At 36.2% G+C, this 22872-nt stretch overlaps 1 protein-coding gene across 1 annotated transcript; it reads left to right on the top strand.

Moving 5' to 3' along the window:
• Positions 1-1129: 1129 nt before the first annotated feature.
• Positions 1130-21970, top strand: LOC308413594 (vomeronasal type-2 receptor 116-like; the record flags this gene model as incomplete). Its single annotated transcript, XM_080908655.1, is given in 7 exon segments — positions 1130-1326; positions 2556-2844; positions 4538-4711; positions 4715-5350; positions 9926-10153; positions 18472-18595; positions 21069-21970. Coding segments are annotated over 7 exon segments (2550 nt in total).
• Positions 21971-22872: the final 902 nt, after the last annotated feature.

The raw sequence follows: 22872 nt of genomic DNA, 5'->3' as shown, positions 1-22872 counted from the left end.
AAAACAATGTAGGAAAACAAAGACAATGAACAATGGATGGGTCAGCATAAAGAATTAATTTTTAAAAAAATGAGGATCAGAGCAGAAAGTCATGATGTGGAATCCAAATATTTGAATTACTTCTTTATTAGTGTTGAAGCAGATTCCCAGGGACTAAAGCACCAACCAACGAGTACAAATGGGGGGATCCATGCTCCAGCTGGATATTTACCAGATCTAATGAAAGGAAACCCCTTGGTCCTGTGAAGGCTCACTGATGCAGGGTGGAGGAATGCTATGATGCTAAGGCAGGAATAGGTGGGCAAGATGGGGAACACTCTCATAGAGGTAAAGGAAAAGGGGATGGAGTATTTGTAGAGAAGAAAATGGGAACAGTATGATACTTGAAATGTAAATAAATAATACAAACAATAGGATGAAAAAGAAAAGAATGTACACAGTGTGGCATTCTCTCTGGAACATGTTGAACCTTTAAAACTCCATCTTTATGCAATTTAACCGTGGATCTCTGAAGAACTGTATTGTATAACTTTGGATAAAGCAGGATAAAATATATTTCAGAATTGGTCTGGTTATTGATTCTCAAGACAATGCAAGCAAAGGCCTTGATTAACCACTACATGGTCTATGGCTTTGCATGACTATAAAGATGAGCCTGCCTCTTCGTAATACAATGCCCTGTGTATTCTGAGTAGCCCTGATTGTACTGTTCAACTGAATGTCTCACTGTGGATTATCTGATACAATCCACTGACATCATTTCTAATTGTGTTCACATAATCACCTGGTTAAAACTTTCCAAGGACAAAATTTGAAAAAACAGGGTGGGGGGCTTCCTTCCAGGCTTTCAAAATCATGAGTGATGTCATGGAGCCTGAGAAGATATTATCCTCCTAAGTGTTTACCTACCCTTGTTTATTACATGGGCTGTGGGTACCAGTTGCAGAGCCGCAGGGAAGAAAGATTTTAAGATTCCTCCAGGACTCAGGAGCAATCTGAAAAACAAATGAATCATGAGTATGCAACAAACATCTCCTTTGCCCAGAGAAATAAAAGCTGGTAGAAACTTGAGGTGCTGATATGCATGGCACTTCACGATCCATTCTGCACAGATTTCAGACAGGAAAATATGTTCATTTTGATGATAGTCTACTTCCTCCTCAACATTCCACTTCTCATGGCAAATCTTATTGAACCCAGGTGCTTTTGGAGAATAAATTTGAATGAGGTCAATGATCAAGACTTGGAGCAATCTTGTTCCTTCATCATTGGAGCAGTTCAGAAGCCTATGGAGAAAGATTATTTTAACCAGACTCTGAATGTCCTGTAAGTGCATTTTTATAATCCATGTAAATAAAACTTGAATATTTTTTGAGTGATCTGAAGATGAAGATTAGGCAAATATTTGAATCCTCTTTTCTGATGCTAAATATGAACACCAAGAAACAAGCTTAATTCTCATGCAAACTTAATTCAATTTTGTCCTTTTCATTAATCCAGGGAAGGGTTTGATTTTCTTCCAGCTGGCACCTAAATTAAAGCCTAGAAACTGAGGTACACAGGACTATATATATTGATCCTTCACATAAAGCCCTCCTCATAACAGTTTATGTTGTAGTCTAGAAATAATGATCTGTTGAAATTGATCATGTAATATTTCCAGTGTTTTATCCCAAAAAATTGCAAATAAGTGGTACCCAGAAGTACCCAGAGTGAATTGATCACATTCCTGTGTAAAGAAAAAGTATGTGAATGATGCTTTAATAATGGAGCACAAAGCTGCACAAAGTGCCTCGCACAAGTATGTATTGTTCCTTTGAAGCAAGCATAGTCTCCTGTAAAGTATCTGTTAAAACACGTGGAAGTTTTGCCCTCTTATAACCTAAATACACAATGCGCAAATATATAAAAACACATGCGTAGACATGTTACACTTAACAAATACACTTATGATATTTGAATTTATTTAAAAATAAATCATTACAATTTTTTTCAGAAAAAGATTGAAAAAAATTAACAAGATGAGGATAGATACTAAGGGACATGTTAATAATATTGGTCACTTACTATATGTGTTTGTAAGTACAGAGAACAAATGTTACTGCAGAAAGGCTATTATTCACTCTAAATCACATTTTTGCTTCCTTAAACAATTCAGTTAATCTCACTAGAAAAATAAACTCAATGGTTCTCATACCACTTCTATTTTCATGTTGCTCAATAATGTTAAAATGAAGACATGATCAAAATTATTAACTTGTCAATATCTGTGATTTTCTCTTCACTTTCTGATCGAGAACTGGAAAACCAAGATGGAAATTCTGTCTTTGGATGGGATCAATGCCATATCTTATTTATGGGAGAAACACTGGCATGAACTTTTAAAGTGCTTGCTATTTTCCAGGTTCTCTTGTTAATCTATTCTCACAACAAAGCCATTGTCTCCATTTATAGAGGTCAGATGTGGAAACTTCCAGTACAGAACAGTGCATCTACAGAGTTCACGTGATCATTCCTAGACATCTGTTCACAGGAAACACTGTTCTCTTTTACAGAGAAACATCTAAACACCACAAATATACTTTGGCATTAGCCTTTACAGTGGATGAAATAAACAGGAATCCTGACCTTTTACCCAATGTATCTTTGACTATAAAACACACTTTGGGTCCTTGTGATGGAAATACTATAATACCTCCACCATATGGAATTTATGAAAAAAATGTGCATATGCCCAATTACATATGTGGTGAAGGAACTATGTGTTCATTTCTGCTTACAGGACCTTATTGGTTGGCATCGTTAAGTTGGTGGTTAGATCTGGACATCATCTTATCTCCTGGTGTGAGTCATCATAGGGTAGTAATTCTTAAAGTCATGGTTCTTTGGGGTCTTTGATATTAAATAAGAACGTCAGTGGATGAGTCTGGATTCATGCTTATGTCAATCTATGCAGTTCCATGGTACTTACTAATCAGAGACATAAAAGTCCTTTTGCTAGGGGCCACCTCCAGAAGTTGACAGACTCCAGAAAGGAGGAATTGAGGAGGTCATGAAGAATTGAGTCTGGCTTGGTGGAAGAGAGGATCTGCAGCCTTAACAGACTGGCATTCAGTGTTTTATTTATACAAATCTCAATAAGCAGAGATTGATTTATGTTGTTCCAAAACATAGAAAATATTAATTCTGTCTCTAGTATGTCTTATCTTGGTCATACATTTAGATTATTATTGGTAAACCATGAAATAACGGAGTTATCACTTACACTCATGGGTCACTTACACTCATGGAGCTGTTAAAGGTTTGGTGACCAGTGATAAGCTATGATGGAAAAGTATTATATTCACAAACATTTGCTCAATAACACAACTTTTAAGTATCTAGAGTATTTTTGCAAAGGCATGGCAGATTATACTTAGCCTGGTAGCTCATGACATTTCAGTGGCACTGGAAAAAATTAAAACCTCTAGTGTGCTCTGCGGAGTTAGACATTTTACAATAAGTGAACGTGTGACTAACCATTAAAGGTCTGAGTGCCAACTGACTGTAGACACGCTGGCAAAAATTTCAGCAACATATTGTTATATTTATTATAAGTCATTTTCTTTAATAATATAATGATTATTTCATATGTTTATTGAAATTATTGATATGTTTTATCTTGTTTTCTTTCGTTTTCTTATTATAACATACAAGAGGGCACCTTCATAAGTAAAAATTTCTAAGAGAGAATCATAAGTGAACTTTTCTAAGAGAGAAGGGTTTCATGATTCGGATAGCTTGTCCTTTCATATTTTTACACATGATTATTTTACTATCGTTATAAGACACTTCATATGGAGGAAAGAGTGCCATCCAATCTAACTTTGTTTCTTATATTTTCCTCAAGAGATACAATCTATGAGGCCTACATATTTTGCCCCATAATTGCCTGGACATTTAGTAGGAAATTTTTAATCTGATATACTGCTAATACTTTTACGCTGGCAAATATTGTTAACAATTTTAATTACTTTTTAAAATTTGCTTTCCTGAGAAAGTACAAAGGCAGATATTCTCACAGTATTCTGGACCCTTATCTTGAAAAGTGATGTCTGGCATTTTTATGTGTTTCAACCTGTAGTATAAAAGATAAGAATTTTTTTCATAAAGGCAAAGGCAGTAATATTCATAGAATTTTCATGGTAAGTATTAGAAGTATTTCTGGACTAAGGCATAATAAATGACTTTTAAAAAATTATTCGAGTATTCAGAAGTTGTACATATATTAAAATCCTTCCAAACATTAAAAACACAGATATTGAGACAGAACCTGAGAGACAGAAGGTCAGTTATTGTAACATGCAGATACATTTCATTACTCCTTTGTTAAACAGCCATGCTTGCTGTTCCCATTAGATGTGTATGTGCCAGGATTACACATTTGCTCATTTGAATCAGAGATGAGAGGACAAGTCACAGGTAATCACTGTTTGCAGGTAAATATGATCACAGGTTTTTATGTGCACTGCACCTCATGCTGCTCTCTGTGTTGTAGCTCCTTCAGCTGACCTATGGACCTTTCCATTCAATCTTCACTGATAATGAACAATTTCCCTATTTCTATCAGATGGCCTCAAGGCACACATCTCTAGCATTGGCAATGGTCTCCTTCTTCCTTTACTTCAACTGGAACTGGGTTGGACTTGTCATCATCTATGATGATCAAGGCTAACAGTTTCTTTCAGAGATGAAAAAAGAGAGTGAAGATAGGGGAATTTGCTTCGCTTTTGTGACCATGATGTCAATCAATCAGCAATCATATTATTACAGAACTGAAATGTACCACAAACAAGTTGTAATGTCATCTACTAATGTTATTATCCTTCATGGGGACGCAGACAGTATTATTGAATTGAGCTTCAGAATGTGGGAATCTCCAGTTATACAGAGAATATGGGTCACCACAAAACAATTTAATTTCCCTACCAGTAAGAGAGACTTAACTCATGGCACATTCTATGGGACTCTTACTTTTCTCCACCACCATGGTGAGATTTCTAGATTTAAAAATTTTGTACAGAAATTGTGCCTTCCTAGATACAAAGATTTATATCTAGTAATGCCAGATCGGAAGTACTTAACGGATGAATCCTCAGCACCCGACTGTGAAATACTTAAAGACTATAATTCCAATGTCTCACTGGAATGGCTAAAGGAACAGAAGTTTAACATGGTCTTTAGTGATGGTAGTCATAACATATACAATGCTGTGTATGCCGTGGCCCATGCACTCCATGAGATGAATCTGCAACAGGTTGATAATCAGGCAACAGACAATGGGAAAGGAGTCAGTTCTCCATGCTTGAAGGTAGAGTTTTTTTTATTGGATGAATGTTGGTGTTTTCTATTGCATAGTCATTTAGAGACTCTCAGATGAGCACAGTTAATGAAATGAGAAATATTTTCCAAAATAGGTTTCTGAACACTTTTCCTAAAGAAAAAGGAAATCTAGTGAGTGGTATAAATATGAATGTAAATAGAAGGTAAAAGGTATCAATGAAATTTTGTGGTTTAATATAGAGCACCGAAATATTCATCAGTGTACCCCTCACAATATGTATACCGAGGCTTTCCTCTTGAAGATTTTCCATAACAGGATGTTAAGTGTTATTTTTATTTGTCAATTAAATGAAAATTATAATTTTTTTGAAAAATTAATATCCCTTATTTCATTTTTTTAACTGGGTTAGCATCCGACTATCAGTGACTGCCTATTATGTCTGTTCTTATGTAACTGGGTTATCTCACTGAGGATGATATTCTCTAGATGCAACAATTTTCTTTTTTGTTTGTTTTTTTACAACTTTATTTTAAAAAACAAAGATAAATGTAGAGATTTTAAGAACTTTTTGCATAAAAGTATACAATACATTTTTGTCAGTACTTGTTTTTTTTTTTTTTAAAGGTTTGATAGTGTGATTAAGATCTTACAAGTTACAATGAGCATAAAGGATATGTAAAACAAGATGTAACCTGGAAATAGTCAAAGTTTTCTTGGTGTGTAAAGATTTTTTTTTACAATGAGCAGACAGTATATGTAATACAGGGTGTTACCTGGAATTTGTCAAAGTGTTGTTGGTGGGTAAGGATTGAGCATGACTTTTTTTGTTTTCTTTTTTTTTTTTTTGGACTTCACACAGTCTGTGAGTTGTTTCTGGGGCAGTGCGAGCCTCTGGAGTTAGCATCCCATTATCAGTGACTGCATATTTTGTCTGTTCTTTTGTAACTGCGTTATCTCACTCAGGATGATATTCTCTAGATGCAGCCATTTTCTTAAGAATTTGGTTAAGTCATTGTTTCTGGTGGCTGAGTAGTACTCCACTGTGTAAATGTACCACAATTTTTGTATTCATTCATCTACTGAAGGACATCTGGGTTCTTACCAGCTTCTGGCTATTATAAATAGAGCTGCTATGAACATTGTGGTGCATGTATCTTTGTTGTGTATTAAAGTGTCTCTGGGGTATATGCCCAGAAGTGGAATAGCTGGGTCTTCAGGTAGTACTTGTCCAATTTTCAGAGGTATTGCCAGACTGATTTCCAGAGTGGTTATATCAGTTTGCAACCCCACCAACAGTGGAGAAGTGTTCCTCTTTCTCTGTAACCTCGCCAGCATCTGCTGTCATCTGAGTTTTGGATCTTGGCCATTCTGACTGGTCTGAGGTAGAATCTCAGGGTTGTTTTGATTTGCATTTCCCTGATGGCTAAGGATGTCGAGCACTTCCTCAGATGTTTCTCAGCCATTCAATATTCCTCAATTGAGAACGTTTTGTTTAGCTTTGTACCCCATTTTTAATAGGGTTGCTTGATTCTCTGGTGTCTAGCTTTTTGAGTTTTTTGTATACTTTGGATATTAGGCCTCTATCTGATGTGGAGTTAGTAAAGATCTTTTCCCATTCTGTTGGCTGCCATTTTGTTTTCTTGACAATGTCCTTAGCCTTACAGAAACTTTGCAATCTCATTAAGTCCCATTTGTTAATCTTTGACCTTAGAGCTCGAACCATGGGTGTTTTGTTCAGGAAATTTTCTCCTGTGCCTATGTGTTCTAAGGTTTTCCCTACTTTCTCATCTAATAGTTTCAGTGTATCTGGTTTAATGTGGAGATCTTTGATCCACTTACACTTGAGCTTTGTACAAGGAGATAAGAACGGGTCTATTTTCATTCTTTTGCATGCTGAGTGATAGTTGGACCAGCATCATTTGTTGAATAGGCTGTCCTCTTTCCATTGAATGTCTATGGATCCTTTGTCAAAAATCAGGTGACCATATACATGAGGGCTCATTTCTGGATCTTCTATTCTATTCCATTGATCCACATGTCTATCTCTGTACCAGTACCATGAAGTTTTCAGCACAATTGCCTTGTAATATACCTTGAGGTCAGGGATAGTGATTCCCGCAGATGTTTTCTTGTTGTTGAGGATGGATTTCCGCTATTATAGGTCTCTTGTTGTTCCATATGAAATTGCACATTGATCTTTCCAACTCAATGAAGAACTGGGTTGGAATTTTGATGGGGATTGCATTGAATCTGTAGATTCCTTTTGGTAGGATGGCCATTTTTAAAATGTTGATCCTTCCAATCCATGAGCATGGGAGATCTTTCCATTTTCTGAGATGCTCCTCAATTTCCTTCTTTAGAGGTTTGAAGTTCTTGTCATACAGGTCCTTCACTTGCTTAGTTAGAGTCACACCAAGGTATTTCATAGTTTTTGTGAATATTGTGAAGGGTACCATTTCCCTAATTTCTTTCTCCACATGTTTGTCCTTTGAGTATAGGAAGGCTACTGATTTGTTTGAGTTAATTTTTTATCAAGCCACTTTGATGAACTTGTTTATCAGCTGTAGAAGTTCTTTGGTGGAATTTGTGGGGTCACTTAAGTACACTATCATGTCATCTGCAAAGAGTGATGTTTTTACCTCTTTTTTTCCGATTTGGATCCCCTTGATCTTCTTTTGCTGTTTAATTGCTCCAGCTAGGACTTCCAGTACTATGTTGAATAGGTAGGGGGAGAGTGGTCAGCCTTGTCGAGTCCCTGATTTTAGTGGGATTGCTTCAAGTTTCCCACCGTTAAGTTTGATGTTTGCTGTTGGTTTGCTGTATATTGCTTTTATTATGTTTAGGTATGGAACTTGGATTCCTGTTCTTTCCAGGACTTTTAACATGAAGGGGTGTTGGATTTTGTCAAATGCTTTCTCAGCATTTAGTGAGATGATCATGTGATTTTGTTCTTTGAGTTTGTTTAAATGGTGGATTAGATTGATTGATTTCCTTATATTAAACCATCCCTGCATCCTAGGGATGAAGCCTACTTGGTCATGGTGAATGATAGTTTTGATGTGTTCTTGGATTAGGTTTGCAAGCATTTTGTTGAGTATTTTTGCATCAATGTTCATAAGTGAGGTTGGTCTGAAGTTCTCTTTCCTTGTAGGGTCTTTGTGTGGTTTAGGTACGAGGGTTATTGTAGCCTCAAAAAATGAGTTAGGTAATATTCCATCTGATTCTATCTTGTGGAATATTTTGGAGAGTATTGGTGTTATATCCACAATAAATGTCTGAATAAATTCTGCACTATACTCGTCTGGACCTGGGTTTTTTTTTTTTTTTTTTTTTTGGTTGGGAGGCTTTTTCTTTTATTTCTTTAGGTGTTATGGGATTATTTAGATAGTTTACTTGGTCCTGGTTTAACTTTAGGATCCTGTATCTATCTAGGAATTTGTCCATTTCCTCCAGATTTTCCAACTTTGTGGAGTATAGGTTTTTGTAGTAGGATTTGATGATTTCTTGAATTTCCTCAGTTTCAGTTGTTATGTCTCCACTTTTCTTTCTATTTTTGTTAATTTGTGTACTCCCTCTTTATTTTAAGGAATGGTTTTTTTTAGTTTTCTCCAGTGATTCTTCCCCCACTCTAGACTCTGGGGAACTTACTTGGTTTTCTCAGAGTAAGTAAAAAAGAAATAGTGTTGGTATTCAGTTTGGTATATAAATGTGTGAATTTATTTTTCTTACTGTGTACATGTATATTTTTTACTCTTTCCGTGTATCTGTGTTTATATTTGTGTTGTTTTGTACATACATGTTCATCCCCTTATATTACTGTGGAAGTAAGGAACAATTTTTGTTCTATGTACGATTTTGTTTTATAAGCATAATTTATATGTGCGTGTTTGTGCATTTATCCAAGTATGTTTTCTAATGTACCTATTTATATATTTTGTGTGTCTGTGTGTTTATATCTATTTGTGTGTACTGTACTGCTGAAGTGTCTGCCTATATATTTTGTGTACTTCCCTTGGCATTCCCCTGCCTTTTTGTCATTATTTGTGAGTATGAGTTTCTCTGTGTCTCAGTATCATTATGGACTGGTGCTTACATGGTAACACCTCTCCTCATGTTTCATTGTCAATGCATGTTTTTGTACATGATTGTGTGTGTATGGGTTCATGTGTTTGTGCCAGTGTATGTAATTTGGGTTATTTTGTATGTATATTTTTATGTGAATACATATATCTTTCTTTTTGCCAGATTGTTTACATATATGTTTCAACATTTATGTATATTTGTTTGTAGATAATTATAAAGCTGTATTATATGTGCGACTCAGAAAAGATGTGAGTGTTTCTCTGTGTTGATTTGTCTGTCTGTGTGTGTGTGTGTGTGTGTGCTGCATATATGTGTTTAGTTCTTCATTCATATTTGCTTTTGTTTGTCAGTCTTCCCTGAGAGAACTGAAATTCTTGGAATATTATCATTTCATTTCATTTGCATATGCTGTGATTTCTCTTTCATTTTTTAAATTACGTTGCCATTTCTATGTCATCATAATACATTGTGTGCCTTGAAGGAACATATGTACAATATATAATAATGCTTGTCTTTCAGATAAATTCCTTTCTGAGAAAGGTCAACTTTACTAATCCCCTAGGGGACAGGGTGATTGTGAAACATAGAGAAATTCTGCAGGAAGACTATGACATTTTTCACTTTTGGAATTTCTCACAACATGTTGCATTTAAGGTGAAGATAGGACAGTTCAGCCCATATTTTCCACGTGGTAGACTGATTCATTTATCTGCAGGAACAACTGAGTTGTCCACAGGAATTAAAAGGGTGAGTGTGTACTAACTTCTTGATTCAATTATGCAGCAGTAAACTATTGAAATGAAATATTTTGTCATACCAGGAACCAATTCCTAGGCTCCTGTAGTATCTTTTTCATTTTCGTTATTGACATACATTTACTAATTCTTTAAGAATTATTACATGCATTGTTTCTTAGCAATGTTTGATGTACTTTCCTTTAAACTGAACATTATTCCTTCATTATTACACAGTAATCTCCTCCATTACCATAAACCTCTGGAACAGATGTTGATATGGTTGAGGTTAATGTTACAGTTATGAAATACTAAGAGTCCTGATTGTTAACTACTGTTATTATATACAAAATTGTCATCCCCTATAATAGAAGGACATTTGGCAAATTCATTAATGAATGTAATTAGAGAAACTCACATTCACAGAAAATCAGTTTTAGATAAACTTGAAGAACTCCTGCACACTTTTGAGTAAGATAAACACAATGTCAAAGAAACACACAGACAGCACTAGAACTCCAAAGAAATGAATATTAAAATACATCAAAAACAGCAATAACAGTAACCAGACAAAATAACAAGTAATTTTCGGTTATAATTAAATATTTTAGTAACATTCTCTAAAAGAAATCTAAGCAACAAGGCTGATTATTTAAAGACATTCCTCGGTTACATGCAGAGGATAGAGAGACTCCTTCACATACAAGAGGAAAATTTTTCTTTATAAAAAATTGGAAATAAATATAATGTATAATAACGGGAATAAGGGAAATTAGAGAAAAATACATTTGATGATTATGTAAGAATCATTCCTGATGAAAACACGAACCATAAAACCAGAACATACAACACAAAGATCAGTCTCTGGGGAAAGAAAGAATTTATTCCAGAAATGCAAGTAAGGTTCAACATTTGCACATCCATTAAGTGTAAAACACCACACAATACAGAATTACATTATTTTCCAAGAATGGCTAGAAATGGCTTCTTTTTATCAGATTGAAATTTGTTTCATTCTTCATGTATGATTTTAAATATTTTTATGCAATGTAGGTTCATCACATTTTTCACAGTGGAATTATTTTGAAATAAGTGATTATTTTGTTCTAAAACATATTGAATTTCTATAGAAAGGTGATGTATTAAAATTCAACTTACAAATCAGCATCTTCATTGAGAATTATTTCATTCTTCTTGGATCTGTTGAGGCCTGTTTTGTGACCGATTATATGTTCAGTTTTAAAGAAGGAACCATGATGTCGTTAGAAGAAGGTATATTCTTTTGTTTTATGTTAAAAGTGTGTATATATATATATATATATATATATATATATATATATATACATATGTGTATGTGTTTGTGTGTGTTAAATCCATTTTGTTCATAATTCTGTTAGTTTCACTATGTTTCTGTTTAGTTTCTGTTTCCATGATCTTTCCATTGAAGAGAGTAGGGTGTGGAAGTCTCCCACATTAATGTGTGATGTGCACTGTGTGCTTTGAGCTTTAGTAAGATTTCTTATATGAATATAGGTGCCCTTAAACGTGGAGCATAGATGTTCAGACTTGAGAGTTCATTTTGGTAAATTTCTCTTTGATGAGTATGAAATATCCTTCCTTATCTTTTTTGATAACTTTTGGTTGTAAGTCGATTGTATTTGATATTAGAATGTGTACTCCACCTTGTTTCTTGGGACCATTTTCTGGAAAATCTTTTTCTACCCTTTTACTCTGAGGTAGTGTCTGTGTTTGTCATGGAAGTGTGTGTCCTGTATGCAGAAAAATGCTGTGTCCTTTTTACCTATCCAGTCTGTTGGTCTATGTATTAGGGAATTGAGTCCATTGATGTTGAGAGATATTAGGGACCAATGATTGTTGTTTCCTTTGATTTTCATTGCTAGAGGTGGAGTTGTGTTTGTGTGGATGTCTTTTTGCTAGTTTAAAGTAGACATTTTTTCACCTTTTCTAGGGTATAGTTTCCCTCCTTGTGTTGGCAGTTTCCATCTGTTATCCTTTGTATGCCTGGATTTTTTAAAGATATTGTGTAAATCTGGTTTTGTTATAAAATGTTTTTGTTTCTTTTTTTGTCTTATTCATTAGATCGTCTGTATTTATATTTAAGAAGTTATCCCTTTTTAGCAGCCCTGCTCCCATCTACCCTACCCTCCATTTGCCTTCACAAAGATGCACTCCCTCCTAATCACCCTCTCTACCCCTTTGCCTTGGCAAACACCTACATAGGGAAAACATGTCCTCCCTGGAACAAAAACCTCTTCTCACATTGATGCCAGACACTGCTATCTTTAGCTCTATACCAAACTGTTTCAATAGGTCTCTTAAAGTGTGTGCAAAGGTTGGTGCTTTACTCCATGGGCATTTTGGAGAGTTTGGTTGGTTGATAATGTTGTTCTTCCCATGAGGTTGCAACCGCTTTCAGCTCCTTAGGTCCTTTCTTTAGCAACCTCATTGGGGTCCCTGAGTTCATACAGATGGTTAGCTGCAAGCATGCTCAGCTGTATCCATATGACTTTAGCATAGTTCCTGAGGTGGTATCTCTGTCTCATTCCTGCCAGTAAGTACTTTTTGGGAACAGCTATAGTGCTTGGATTTGGTGCCTGCCTATGTGGTGGATCCCAAGGTGAGGAGGATTCTGAGTGATCTTTTCTTCAATCCCTGTTCCTCTATTTGACCTTGCATTTTCTTCCATGAGAGTTTTGTCCTCTTTTCTAAGAAGGACTGAGGCATTCCCACTTTGGCCTTCCTTCTTTTTGAAATTCATAATGTCTCTAAATTGTTTCTTGGGAATTGTTTATTCAGAGCTTTCAGGGGCTAGTATCCACTTATCCGTGAGTACATACCATGTATGTCCTTTTGTGATTTGGTTACCTCACTCATGATGATAATCTCTAGTTCTATCTATTTGCCTATGAAGTTCATGAAGTCATTGTTTCTAATAGCTGAGGACTACTCCATTGTGAAAATGTACCACATTGTCTGTATCTATTCATCCGTTGATAGATATCTAGGTCCTTTATGACTTCTGGCTATTATAAATAAGTCTTCTATAAACATAATGAGCATGTGTCCTTGTTATATGTTGGAGCATCTTTGGGGTATAGGTTCAGGAGTGGAATAGCTAGGTTTCCAGGTAGCACTATGTCCAATTTTCTGAGGAACCACAGACTGATTTCCAGAGTTGTTTTACAAGCTTACAACCCGACTAACAGTGGAAGAGTGTTTCTCTTTCTCCACATCAACACCTGCATCAGCTATAACCTGAGTTCTTTTATCTTAGCCATTCTAACTGGTTTGAGGTGGAATCTCAGGGCTGTTCTGATTTTCATTTTCTGATGACTAGGGATGTTGAGCTTTTCATGAGGTGCTTGACAGCCGTTTGATACTCCTTAGCTGAAAATTCTTTGTTTAGCTCTGTACCCTATTTTTAATAGTATTATTTGATTCTCTATAATCATGCTTCCTGAGTTCTTTGTCAATATTGGATACTAGTACTCTATCAGATGTAGAATTGGTAAGAATAATTTCCCAATCTGTTGCCTTCCATTTTGTCTTCTTAACAGTTTCTTTAAACTTACAAAAGCTTGGCAATTTCATGATATCCTTATTTTGAATTCTTGATCTTACAGCATAAGCCATTGTTATTCTGTTGAACTATTTCCCCTGTGTCAATGTTTTCTAAGCTCTTCCATACTTTCTCTTATAATAATTTCAGTGTACATGGTTTTATATGGAGGTCTTTGATCCACTTGGACTTGAGCTCTGCACAAGGAGATAGGAAAGGATCAATTTGCAATCTTCTGCATACTGATTGCCAGTTGAAGTGACACCATTTGTTGAAGAGGCTGTCCTTTTTCCATTGAATGTTTTAAAATCTTTTTTCAAAGATCAAGTGACCATAGGTATGTGGGTTTATTTCTGAGTCCTTGATTCTGTTCCACTGATCTCCTTTCCTATCTCCATGAAGTTTTTACCACAGTTGCTTTGTAATATAACTTGAGATCAGGGATGGTGACCCCCCCAGAAGTGTTTTTAGTCTTGAGAATAAATTCCACTATTCTAGGTTTTTTGTTATTACAGATGAATTTGCAAATTTGCTCTTTACGTCTCTATAAAGAAATAAGCTGGAATTTTGATGGGGATTGCAATGAGTCTAAATTGCTTTTGGAAAGATAGCCATATTTAAAATGTTGATCCTTCTGAACCATGAGCAAAGGAGATCTTTCCATATTCTGAGATGTTTTTCAATTTCCTTCTTCAGAGACTGAAGTTCTTGTCATACGGATCCTTCACTTGCTTGGTTAGGGTAACCCCAATGAATCATATATTCTTTGTGGTTATTGTTAAGGATGTCAGGTCCCTAATTCCTCTCTCAGCTGTTTATTTGTTGAGTAGAGTAAGGAGTTTAATTTGTTTGAGTTAAATTTATGGAAGTTGTGTACTAGTTTTAAAAGTTCTCTAGTGGAATTTTTGGAGTCAATTAAGTATACAATAAAATCATCTGCAAATAGTGATATTTTAATGTCTTCCTTTCCAATGTGATCCCTTTGATTTCTGTTACATTTCTAATTGCTCTGGACAGAACTTCCAGTACTATATTGAATAGTTAGGGGGAGAGTTGGCAGGCTTGTCTAGTCGATGTTTTCAATGGAATTGCTTCAAGTTATATAGTTTCCATTGCTTAGGTTCTTTTGCTTTTCTCTTGACTTCTGGTTTTCTGTGATTTTAGGTGATCTTGTTATCTCTGACTGGAGACTGTCTCTCATGTGGATCTGAGGGCCCATAGGTTCAGGAAGGAAATTGCTTCTTTGCAGACAGGTAGTGAATTCTGACTCCAGAGACTCTATTCTGTCTCCATGGGCTCAGGTTGGAGAGCTCTTAAATGCTTTTCTTCCAGCTGAGCTTTGTGTAGGCAGGCCCTTAGCCTTGATAGCAGTCACCCTGTCCTCTCCTTCGTTTCTTCATCTATGTTAATTAAGAGTTTTGCTGGAGATAGTTGCCTGGGCTGGCATTTGTATTCTTTTAGGATCTGTATGACATATTCTTAGTATTGTCTAGCTTTCATAGTCTCTGTTGAAGAGTCTAGTGTGATTATGATAGGTCTGCCTTCATGTGTTACTTGACTTGTTTCCCTTAATGCTTTTCATATTCCTTCTTTGTTTTGTGCATTTTGTGTTTTGACTGTTATGAGAAGGAGAGAATTTATTTTGGATAGAATCTATTTGGAGTTCTTTAGGCTTCTTTTATGCTTGTGTGCATCTCTTTTTTTTTAGGTTAGTGAAGTTTTTTTTTTTTTTTTCTGTAATTTTCTTGAAGATATTTACTGTCCATTTGGTTGGGAACATTCACTCTATTCTATATTTATCCTCAATTTTGATCTTTTATTTGTGTTCTGGATTTCCTGGATGCCTTGGGTTAGAACCTTTTTGCATCTAGTATTTTCTTTGACTGCTGTGTCAATGTTTTCTATGGTATCTTCTGCCCTGAGATTCTTTCTTCGACCTCTTGTTTTGGTGATGCTTCTGTCCGTGACTGATGATATCTTTCCTAGGTTTTCTAACTCCAGGGCTGTCTCCCTTTGTGATTTCTTTATTGTTTATATTTCCATTTTTACATCCTGGATGGTTTTGCTCAATTTCTTCACCTGGATGGTTGTTCTTTTCCCTGTATTCTCTGTGGGTTTTGTGTGTCCTGTATTCCTCTTTCGGTCCTGTGTGAGTGTGTGTGTGTGTGTTTGTGTGTGTGAGTGTGTGTGTGTGTGTGTGTGTGTGTTTGTGTGTGTGAGTGGGTGGGTGCGTGTGTTTATGTGTTGTCTTCAAGGGCTTCTATCTGTTTACCTTTGTATTTCTGTATTTATTCAAGGGAGTTATTTATGGCCTTCTTAAAGCCCTCTAACATAATCACAAGTTGTGATTTTAAATCAGAATCTGGTTTTCCTGGTGTACTGGGGTATCCAGGAGTTGCTGATCCGGGAATAACTGGGTTGTGATGATGCTGTGAGCCTTGTTTTCTGTTGCTTAGGCTCTTTGACTTGCCTCATAACATCTATTCACCACTGCTGTTAACTGGTATTGCTGATTCTGACAGGGGCTTGTCAGTTTTGTACTCCTGTTTGTCATCACTACTGGAGGACCAGCTCTCTCCCAACAGGTTCTGCGTAAAGAGAGCTGTGGCACAGTGTCAGCTCAGTGCACAAACATTAACTGGAGGAAATCTGGCCCAAAATGGTTTTTGATTCCTGTGTTCTGAAGGCTCAAGTCAAGTCGCTCAGAGCAGAATTGGTGGATTTACCTGTGCCCTCAGGTGTGTCAGCACTCCTAGGAAGCCTGCTCTCTCCCAGCCAGATCTGGGTACAGTGAGCTGTATTACTGTGTCAGGTCGGGGCGCAAATTGAAACCAGAAGGAACCTGTCCCAGAATACTCTTTGGTTTCTGTGTCCCGAGGGTCCGGGTGGGTACTTCTTAGCACAGAAATTTGAGCAGAAGTGGTCTCTCCTGTGTTTTCAGATATGTTATCACTCCTGAGAGACCAGCTTTCTTCTACTTGGGCCTGGGTACAGAGAGCTGTAGCACAGGTTCATCTCCAGGCATAGACAGAAACCAGAAGAATCCTGTCCAGACTGTTCCTCAGTTACTGTGTCCTGAGGTCTCCAGATGGGTCCCTCAGAGCAGAAGTGGTGTTCTTAATTGTTCTTTGAGGTGCATGGTATTTCTAGGAGACCAGCTTTTTTCCCAGCATGGTCTGCATGCAGAGAACTGTAGCACAGGCTCAGCATTTCCTGTCCTCCAAGCTTACATGCACACCCCTCAGAGCTCATGGTAGAAACACAGAACCACTTTCACTGAGACATAAAACGACTTGCACTTCATGGGCTTCAGAATCCTCCCTCTCTTCTATACCTATTATCCTTACTTTTGATCTCATTTGTCCTGGAATTCCCAGATGTTTTGGGTTAGAGGTTTTTACAGGCCCAATACTAGTTCGTTCAGAGTTAAAGAAACAAAACAAGTAATAGAACATCAGGGAGACATATTGATATGACAATGTTTCTTTTCCAACCCAATGATAGTACGATAATTCATACAGAGAATATTATTATCCATGAGCATCAGAGATAAAAGTCAGGTAGTTTTGTTAGTTCATGTTTGTATCCAAGCACTTTTTAGGCAGAGGTCTGAAAATCTCTATCTCTTTTGTACAAGTCTGCTATATATTTGGAATACAAACCATCAATGGGTTATATGAAGACACTACCTGAAAACACATTAACATAAAGTACAAAAATATGCCCATTTTCCTTACAATGACTTAACATAGTCTTCAAAATATTGCAAAGAGTTGACACAAACTTATAGAAAATTATAGATAACAAAAGGAGAACATGTACTCTGATCTTCATTGGGAATATTAATCTACTGATACATCATGATAAAACCCTGTTTCAACCATATCAAAAATATTGAAAATATTCTTCAAATCTTTAATTAATTTTAAACAACCTTATTTTTATTTAGCCTTTTCCAGTATTTGTAGCCACTGAAAAAAATTGATCTCTTGAATCACTGCATATTCAAGGGCACTACACATCAGTTTATCATTTTTCACTGTATAAAACCAGTGTCTATATATTCTGCTGTCATTTTTATATACAGTTTTTCATACTTTGTAATGCTAATTTATTCCAGATAATATTTTTTACCTATGATTTAGGGACATATTTTTCAGTTTTAAATGTATTCAAATAATAACTTGCTTCTCTGCTGTTTTAATTAAACTTTGGTCATGAGCAACATGAGGAGAAATAGGTAATTTAAAGAATGGCAGATTGTCATAGGAAAAAAAGTGTGGATATCTAGAGACAGGCACTAAAGCATAGATTTTAATAGAACACGGCTTACTCGCTCTACTGCCCACAGTGTAATGGGCATTCCCAAATCAATTACCAATTAAGAAATGCTTCAAAGTTATGAGAACAGGTAGTGTTGGATGAGAGAGTATTTCAAAATTCCCTCATTCTGTTCACAGTACGTAGTGCCAAATTGAAAATAATTACCCAAAAATCATCATGTTGCAATTTCTTTAAATTTCCCACACAGCTCACTATCAGCTCTTTTTCTGAGTTAGTGGGTGTTCAGAAACTATCCAGCATTTCTTCAGGGTATTTCCCATATTCATGTGGTCATTAAACATAAAACAAGGTGAACTGTCAATCAGTTACTGTACATGAAATAACCTTAATGAAATCAAAATGTGCTAATATAAATCATAAAAGAAATAGCTAAACCTCAATATACACGTGTGTCTAATTTATCTCAGATGCCATCCTCGGTGTGCAGTGCAGATTGTAGTCCTGGATACAAAAGAATCTGGAAGGAGGGAATGGCAGCCTGCTGTTTTCTTTGCAGCCCTTGTGCTGAAAATGGAATTTCTAATGAGACAAGTGAGTATTTGCTGCTTTGATAAATCCTGTAAATATATATACTCTTGTACCATACTGAGATGATGAAGTATAAAATATATAACTTTTCTAATTTACTAGTTTTATATATATATATATATATATATATATATATATACATATATACATACATACACACACACATATATATATATATATATATATATATATATATATATATATACATATAATCGAGAGAGAGAGAGAGAGAGAGAGAGAGAGAGAGAGAGAGCATTAGTGAAATTCTGCCAAAAACATATACAAGAATACATACCTTGTTTCTTGACCTACATACACGCTGACTCTATTTGAACTAATGGAAGATTACATTTTCACAAAGAAATGCTTTAGAAATAAAACTGCTATTTGAGGCAGTTCTCCACAAGATTTCCCCAATAATTAACCTAGAATTATTTTAGTGCTACTTCATGAATATATATGTTCAACATAAAATTATGCACAACATGTACATATAGGAGCCCCTACAAACTAATACTAATATAGAGTAACTTGACTAAGTCATGAGACTGCTAAGTACTAAACCCACGTTCTCTGTAAGATTAATACAGAAAAGGAAAGTATTTGCTAATTTGTGAGAAACTGCTAAGAGTATTTTATTCAGGGGACCATGTTCAAAGCCAGATATGATCTGAATCAAGGATGTAAAGGACAAGAGTTGACCCATGACGTAGAATACAGGAAGAGAATTGTGTCGGCATGTTACATACCATGCCCATAATTAAAATATTTATTTAGGGTTTACAAAATGCAGAAAGTTTATAATTAGCTTTTCAATCATTTTGCCCTTCATTCTATATAATGAAAGAAAGTTCTTAGAAGACGTATCATGCCTGTGCAATGGTTCAACAGTTAAATCGTTCGTTTTTGAGGTTTACAAATTAAGGATGCATTTTTTCCAAGATGCATTGAAACAAGCTACCTACTCAAGAGATGTCTTTTGAAGTGCTGATTTCTAACATACACTATGTTCGAAAACAATTTTTTAAGTATACTGAAATTGTTTGATATGTAAAAATAAATAAGAATTAATATTTACATCAATGGATTCCACAAAAATTACATAATATATTTTATCACATTAATTGCTTACATATGTGGGATGGGTAACACATGTTGGGAACACATATGAGCAAATAATACCCCTGTATGTACATTTACATGCACTTGTGAGACACCTGACATGACTGATGTGTCTGAACTCAGGTTCTCTTAGAGCAGAATGTTCTATTCATACCTTATTCAAATTCTTAGGCTTTTAGACAACTTATCAAATAATGGCTCTTCACAAATGCACTGCTCTAGATAAGAATTCTGAAAAACCAACAAAGCACATCAAGATTTGCTGAAATGACATAAAAATGAAGTGCAACTACAATCAGTTCATATAGTGGCCATGATCAGGATGACCACTTAGGAATGGGGTACTATTTCTTAAACAAACCGTCTGGATTACCACTCTAGCTGGAGAGATCCTCTGTTCTGTTTCTTATCCTGCTTGTCAATACTGATTTCATCTCTGAGTGCATTCACAGACACTGAGTCCCCTAGGAATGGAGATGAGGCAAGGATGAAAGTGCTCAGCGCTCCAAATGAAGAATTGAGTTGAAGGAGAACTTTTTACTACAACGTATCTACACAGGTCTTTTTTCCTTTTCAATGCTACTGCATCCCATTAACAATTACCAAAATGTTTACTTACTTACTGCCAGATGAGGATATTCTGAGGACTCATTTCTTTAATGTTTTTTAATTTTCAAATATTTATATTATATTACCTTTATTGTCCACCTTCTTCTAATGAATTATGACAGGAATCATGAAAATTTGATAACACAATTGTTACATTTACATAAAACACAGACACACACACAAGCCCACAGACATGCACCCATATGCACACAAACATACATGCAGCCTACCTGTTTAATTTAGTGTTTTTTTCTATGTCAGGGAGATTGAGCTAGTAAATTCTCTAGGACATATTATAGGTCTTGTCTCTGTAGAAGTCAGAGTCTCAATATGTCACAGGGACAGAAAAAATATTGCACTCAATGGTCTCAAGAATCAGTGTAGAGTTTTATATTTAGAAATTATACCCAACCGCATTGTAGTTAATGAATATATCTTCTCTGACTTCAATAATCTGCTTGATATGAACTTAGAACCAACACATGATTCAGGAAAAGCTTGGATTCAGATAACATTATAAATTATATAATCAACATGTTAAATAGATAAAGAATTGCTGTGTTTGATATTCACTTAAATCTTTATGATCATTAAAATTTGAAAGTGATGGTGTGCAGCAACGTCTTTCAAATAAATTCTCATTATCAGAGCAGCATTGCAAGGCTTCTCTCAACACACTCACTTGAAATATCTTGCTGATAAAATTCCTCAAACAGCGCTAACAAAACTTTCCTCTGCACATCAGATATGGATCAGTGTGTGAATTGTCCAGAAGGCCACTATGCCAACACTGAACAGAACAAATGCCTTCAGAAAGCTGTGATCTTTCTAAGCTATGAAGACCCCTTGGGGATGGCTCTTGCCTTACTAGCCTTCTGTCTCTCTGCATTCACAGATCTGGTACTTTGGGTCTTTGTGAAGCACCATGACACTCCTATAGTGAAGGCCAATAACAGAATCCTCAGCTACCTATTGCTGGTGTCACTCATGTGCTGTTTTCTGTGCTCCTTTTTCTTCATTGGCCATCCTAACAGAGTAACCTGTATCTTACAGCAAATCACCTTTGGCATTGTATTCACTGTGGCTGTTTCCACAGTTCTGGCCAAAACAGTAACTGTGATTCTAGCATTCAAAGTCACAGACCCAAGAAGGAAGTTGAGAAACTTCCTGGTATCGGGGACACCCAAGTACATTATTCCCGTATGTTCCATATTTCAGTGTATTCTGTGTACAACCTGGATAGCAGTTTCTCCTCCCTTTGTTGATACTGATGAACACTCTGAGCATGGCCACATCATCATTGTGTGCAACAAGGGCTCGGTTACTGCATTCTACTTTGTCCTGGGATACTTGGCCTGCCTGGCCCTTGGAAGCTTCACTGTGGCTTTCTTGGCCAAGAATCTGCCTGACACATTCAATGAAGCCAAGTTCTTGACCTTCAGCATGCTAGTGTTCTGTAGTGTCTGGGTCACCTTCTTTCCTGTCTACCATAGCACCAAGGGCAAGGTCATGGTTGCTGTGGAGATCTACATCTTGACATCTAGTGCAGGGATGCTTGGATGTATCTTTGCACCCAAGATCTACATTATTTTTGTGAGACCAGACAGAAATTCTATACAAAAGATCAGGGAGAAATCATATTTCTGAACAAATATTTCAGGAATTTTGTCAAATGTAAAATTGGAACCTACCAACTAAATATTGGGTTAAATGCATGTTTGTAGTTTTAGAATCTCTATCACTGGTTCCTCTAGTGATGTCTAGAGTATGCTGATGTAGTATGCATTGTCCATAAAATCTTCCTCTCATTCACTTGCTTGCTTTCCTTTGGGAGTACAAAAATTCTCAAGTTATTATTAAAATTTTAGTCATCATGTTACCTTCATGGAGATTGTCCCTCATAATATCTTCCAAAAAAGGTGATATAGCTTTTATATATATGAGTTTGTATGGTATTTGGGTTCCAAAACAGAGCCGGCCACACATCAAAACCATCAATCAAACCAAACAATCACTCAGACCAACTAAGGAATCAACAAAGATGAAATCAGAACACATTCACTGGCTTCATTAGGACTACACACATGACAGAATACTGACTGGTTTTTCAGCTGCTCTTCAAGCTATTGGCCCATAGTCCAAGGAGGAAATAGTCTTTCTCTGCTCCCAAATACAAACATACTATATCCAACTGTGGAAAGAAGCTGGCGATCCTTATGGTCAAATCAGGGAATAATAGTTGGTAGAAGCTGAGGAGGAGGGTGACCCTAGGGGAGCACCACCAGTCTCGAACATTATGGACAACCAAGACCTCTCCAACACTGAGCCACTAACCAGGCAGCATGCTTCAGCTGATATGAGGCCCCTGACACATGTGCAGCACAGGACTGCCTGATCTGGCCTCAGTGAGAGAAGACATACCTAAACCCCTACAGACTTGTGGCAACAGGGATTGGAAAGATCTTATGTTGGAAGAGGAAGAGATATCCTTCTACAGATGGGAGAGGAGGTACAGAATATGGTAGGGGATGAGGAAGAGTCAGGCAGTG

This window comes from Micromys minutus (genome assembly GCF_963924665.1).
Source record: "Micromys minutus genome assembly, chromosome: 32".
Classification (NCBI taxonomy): domain Eukaryota; kingdom Metazoa; phylum Chordata; class Mammalia; order Rodentia; family Muridae; genus Micromys; species Micromys minutus.
Note: the sequence above shows the minus strand (reverse complement) of the source record. Positions and strands in the feature narration are given on the sequence as shown.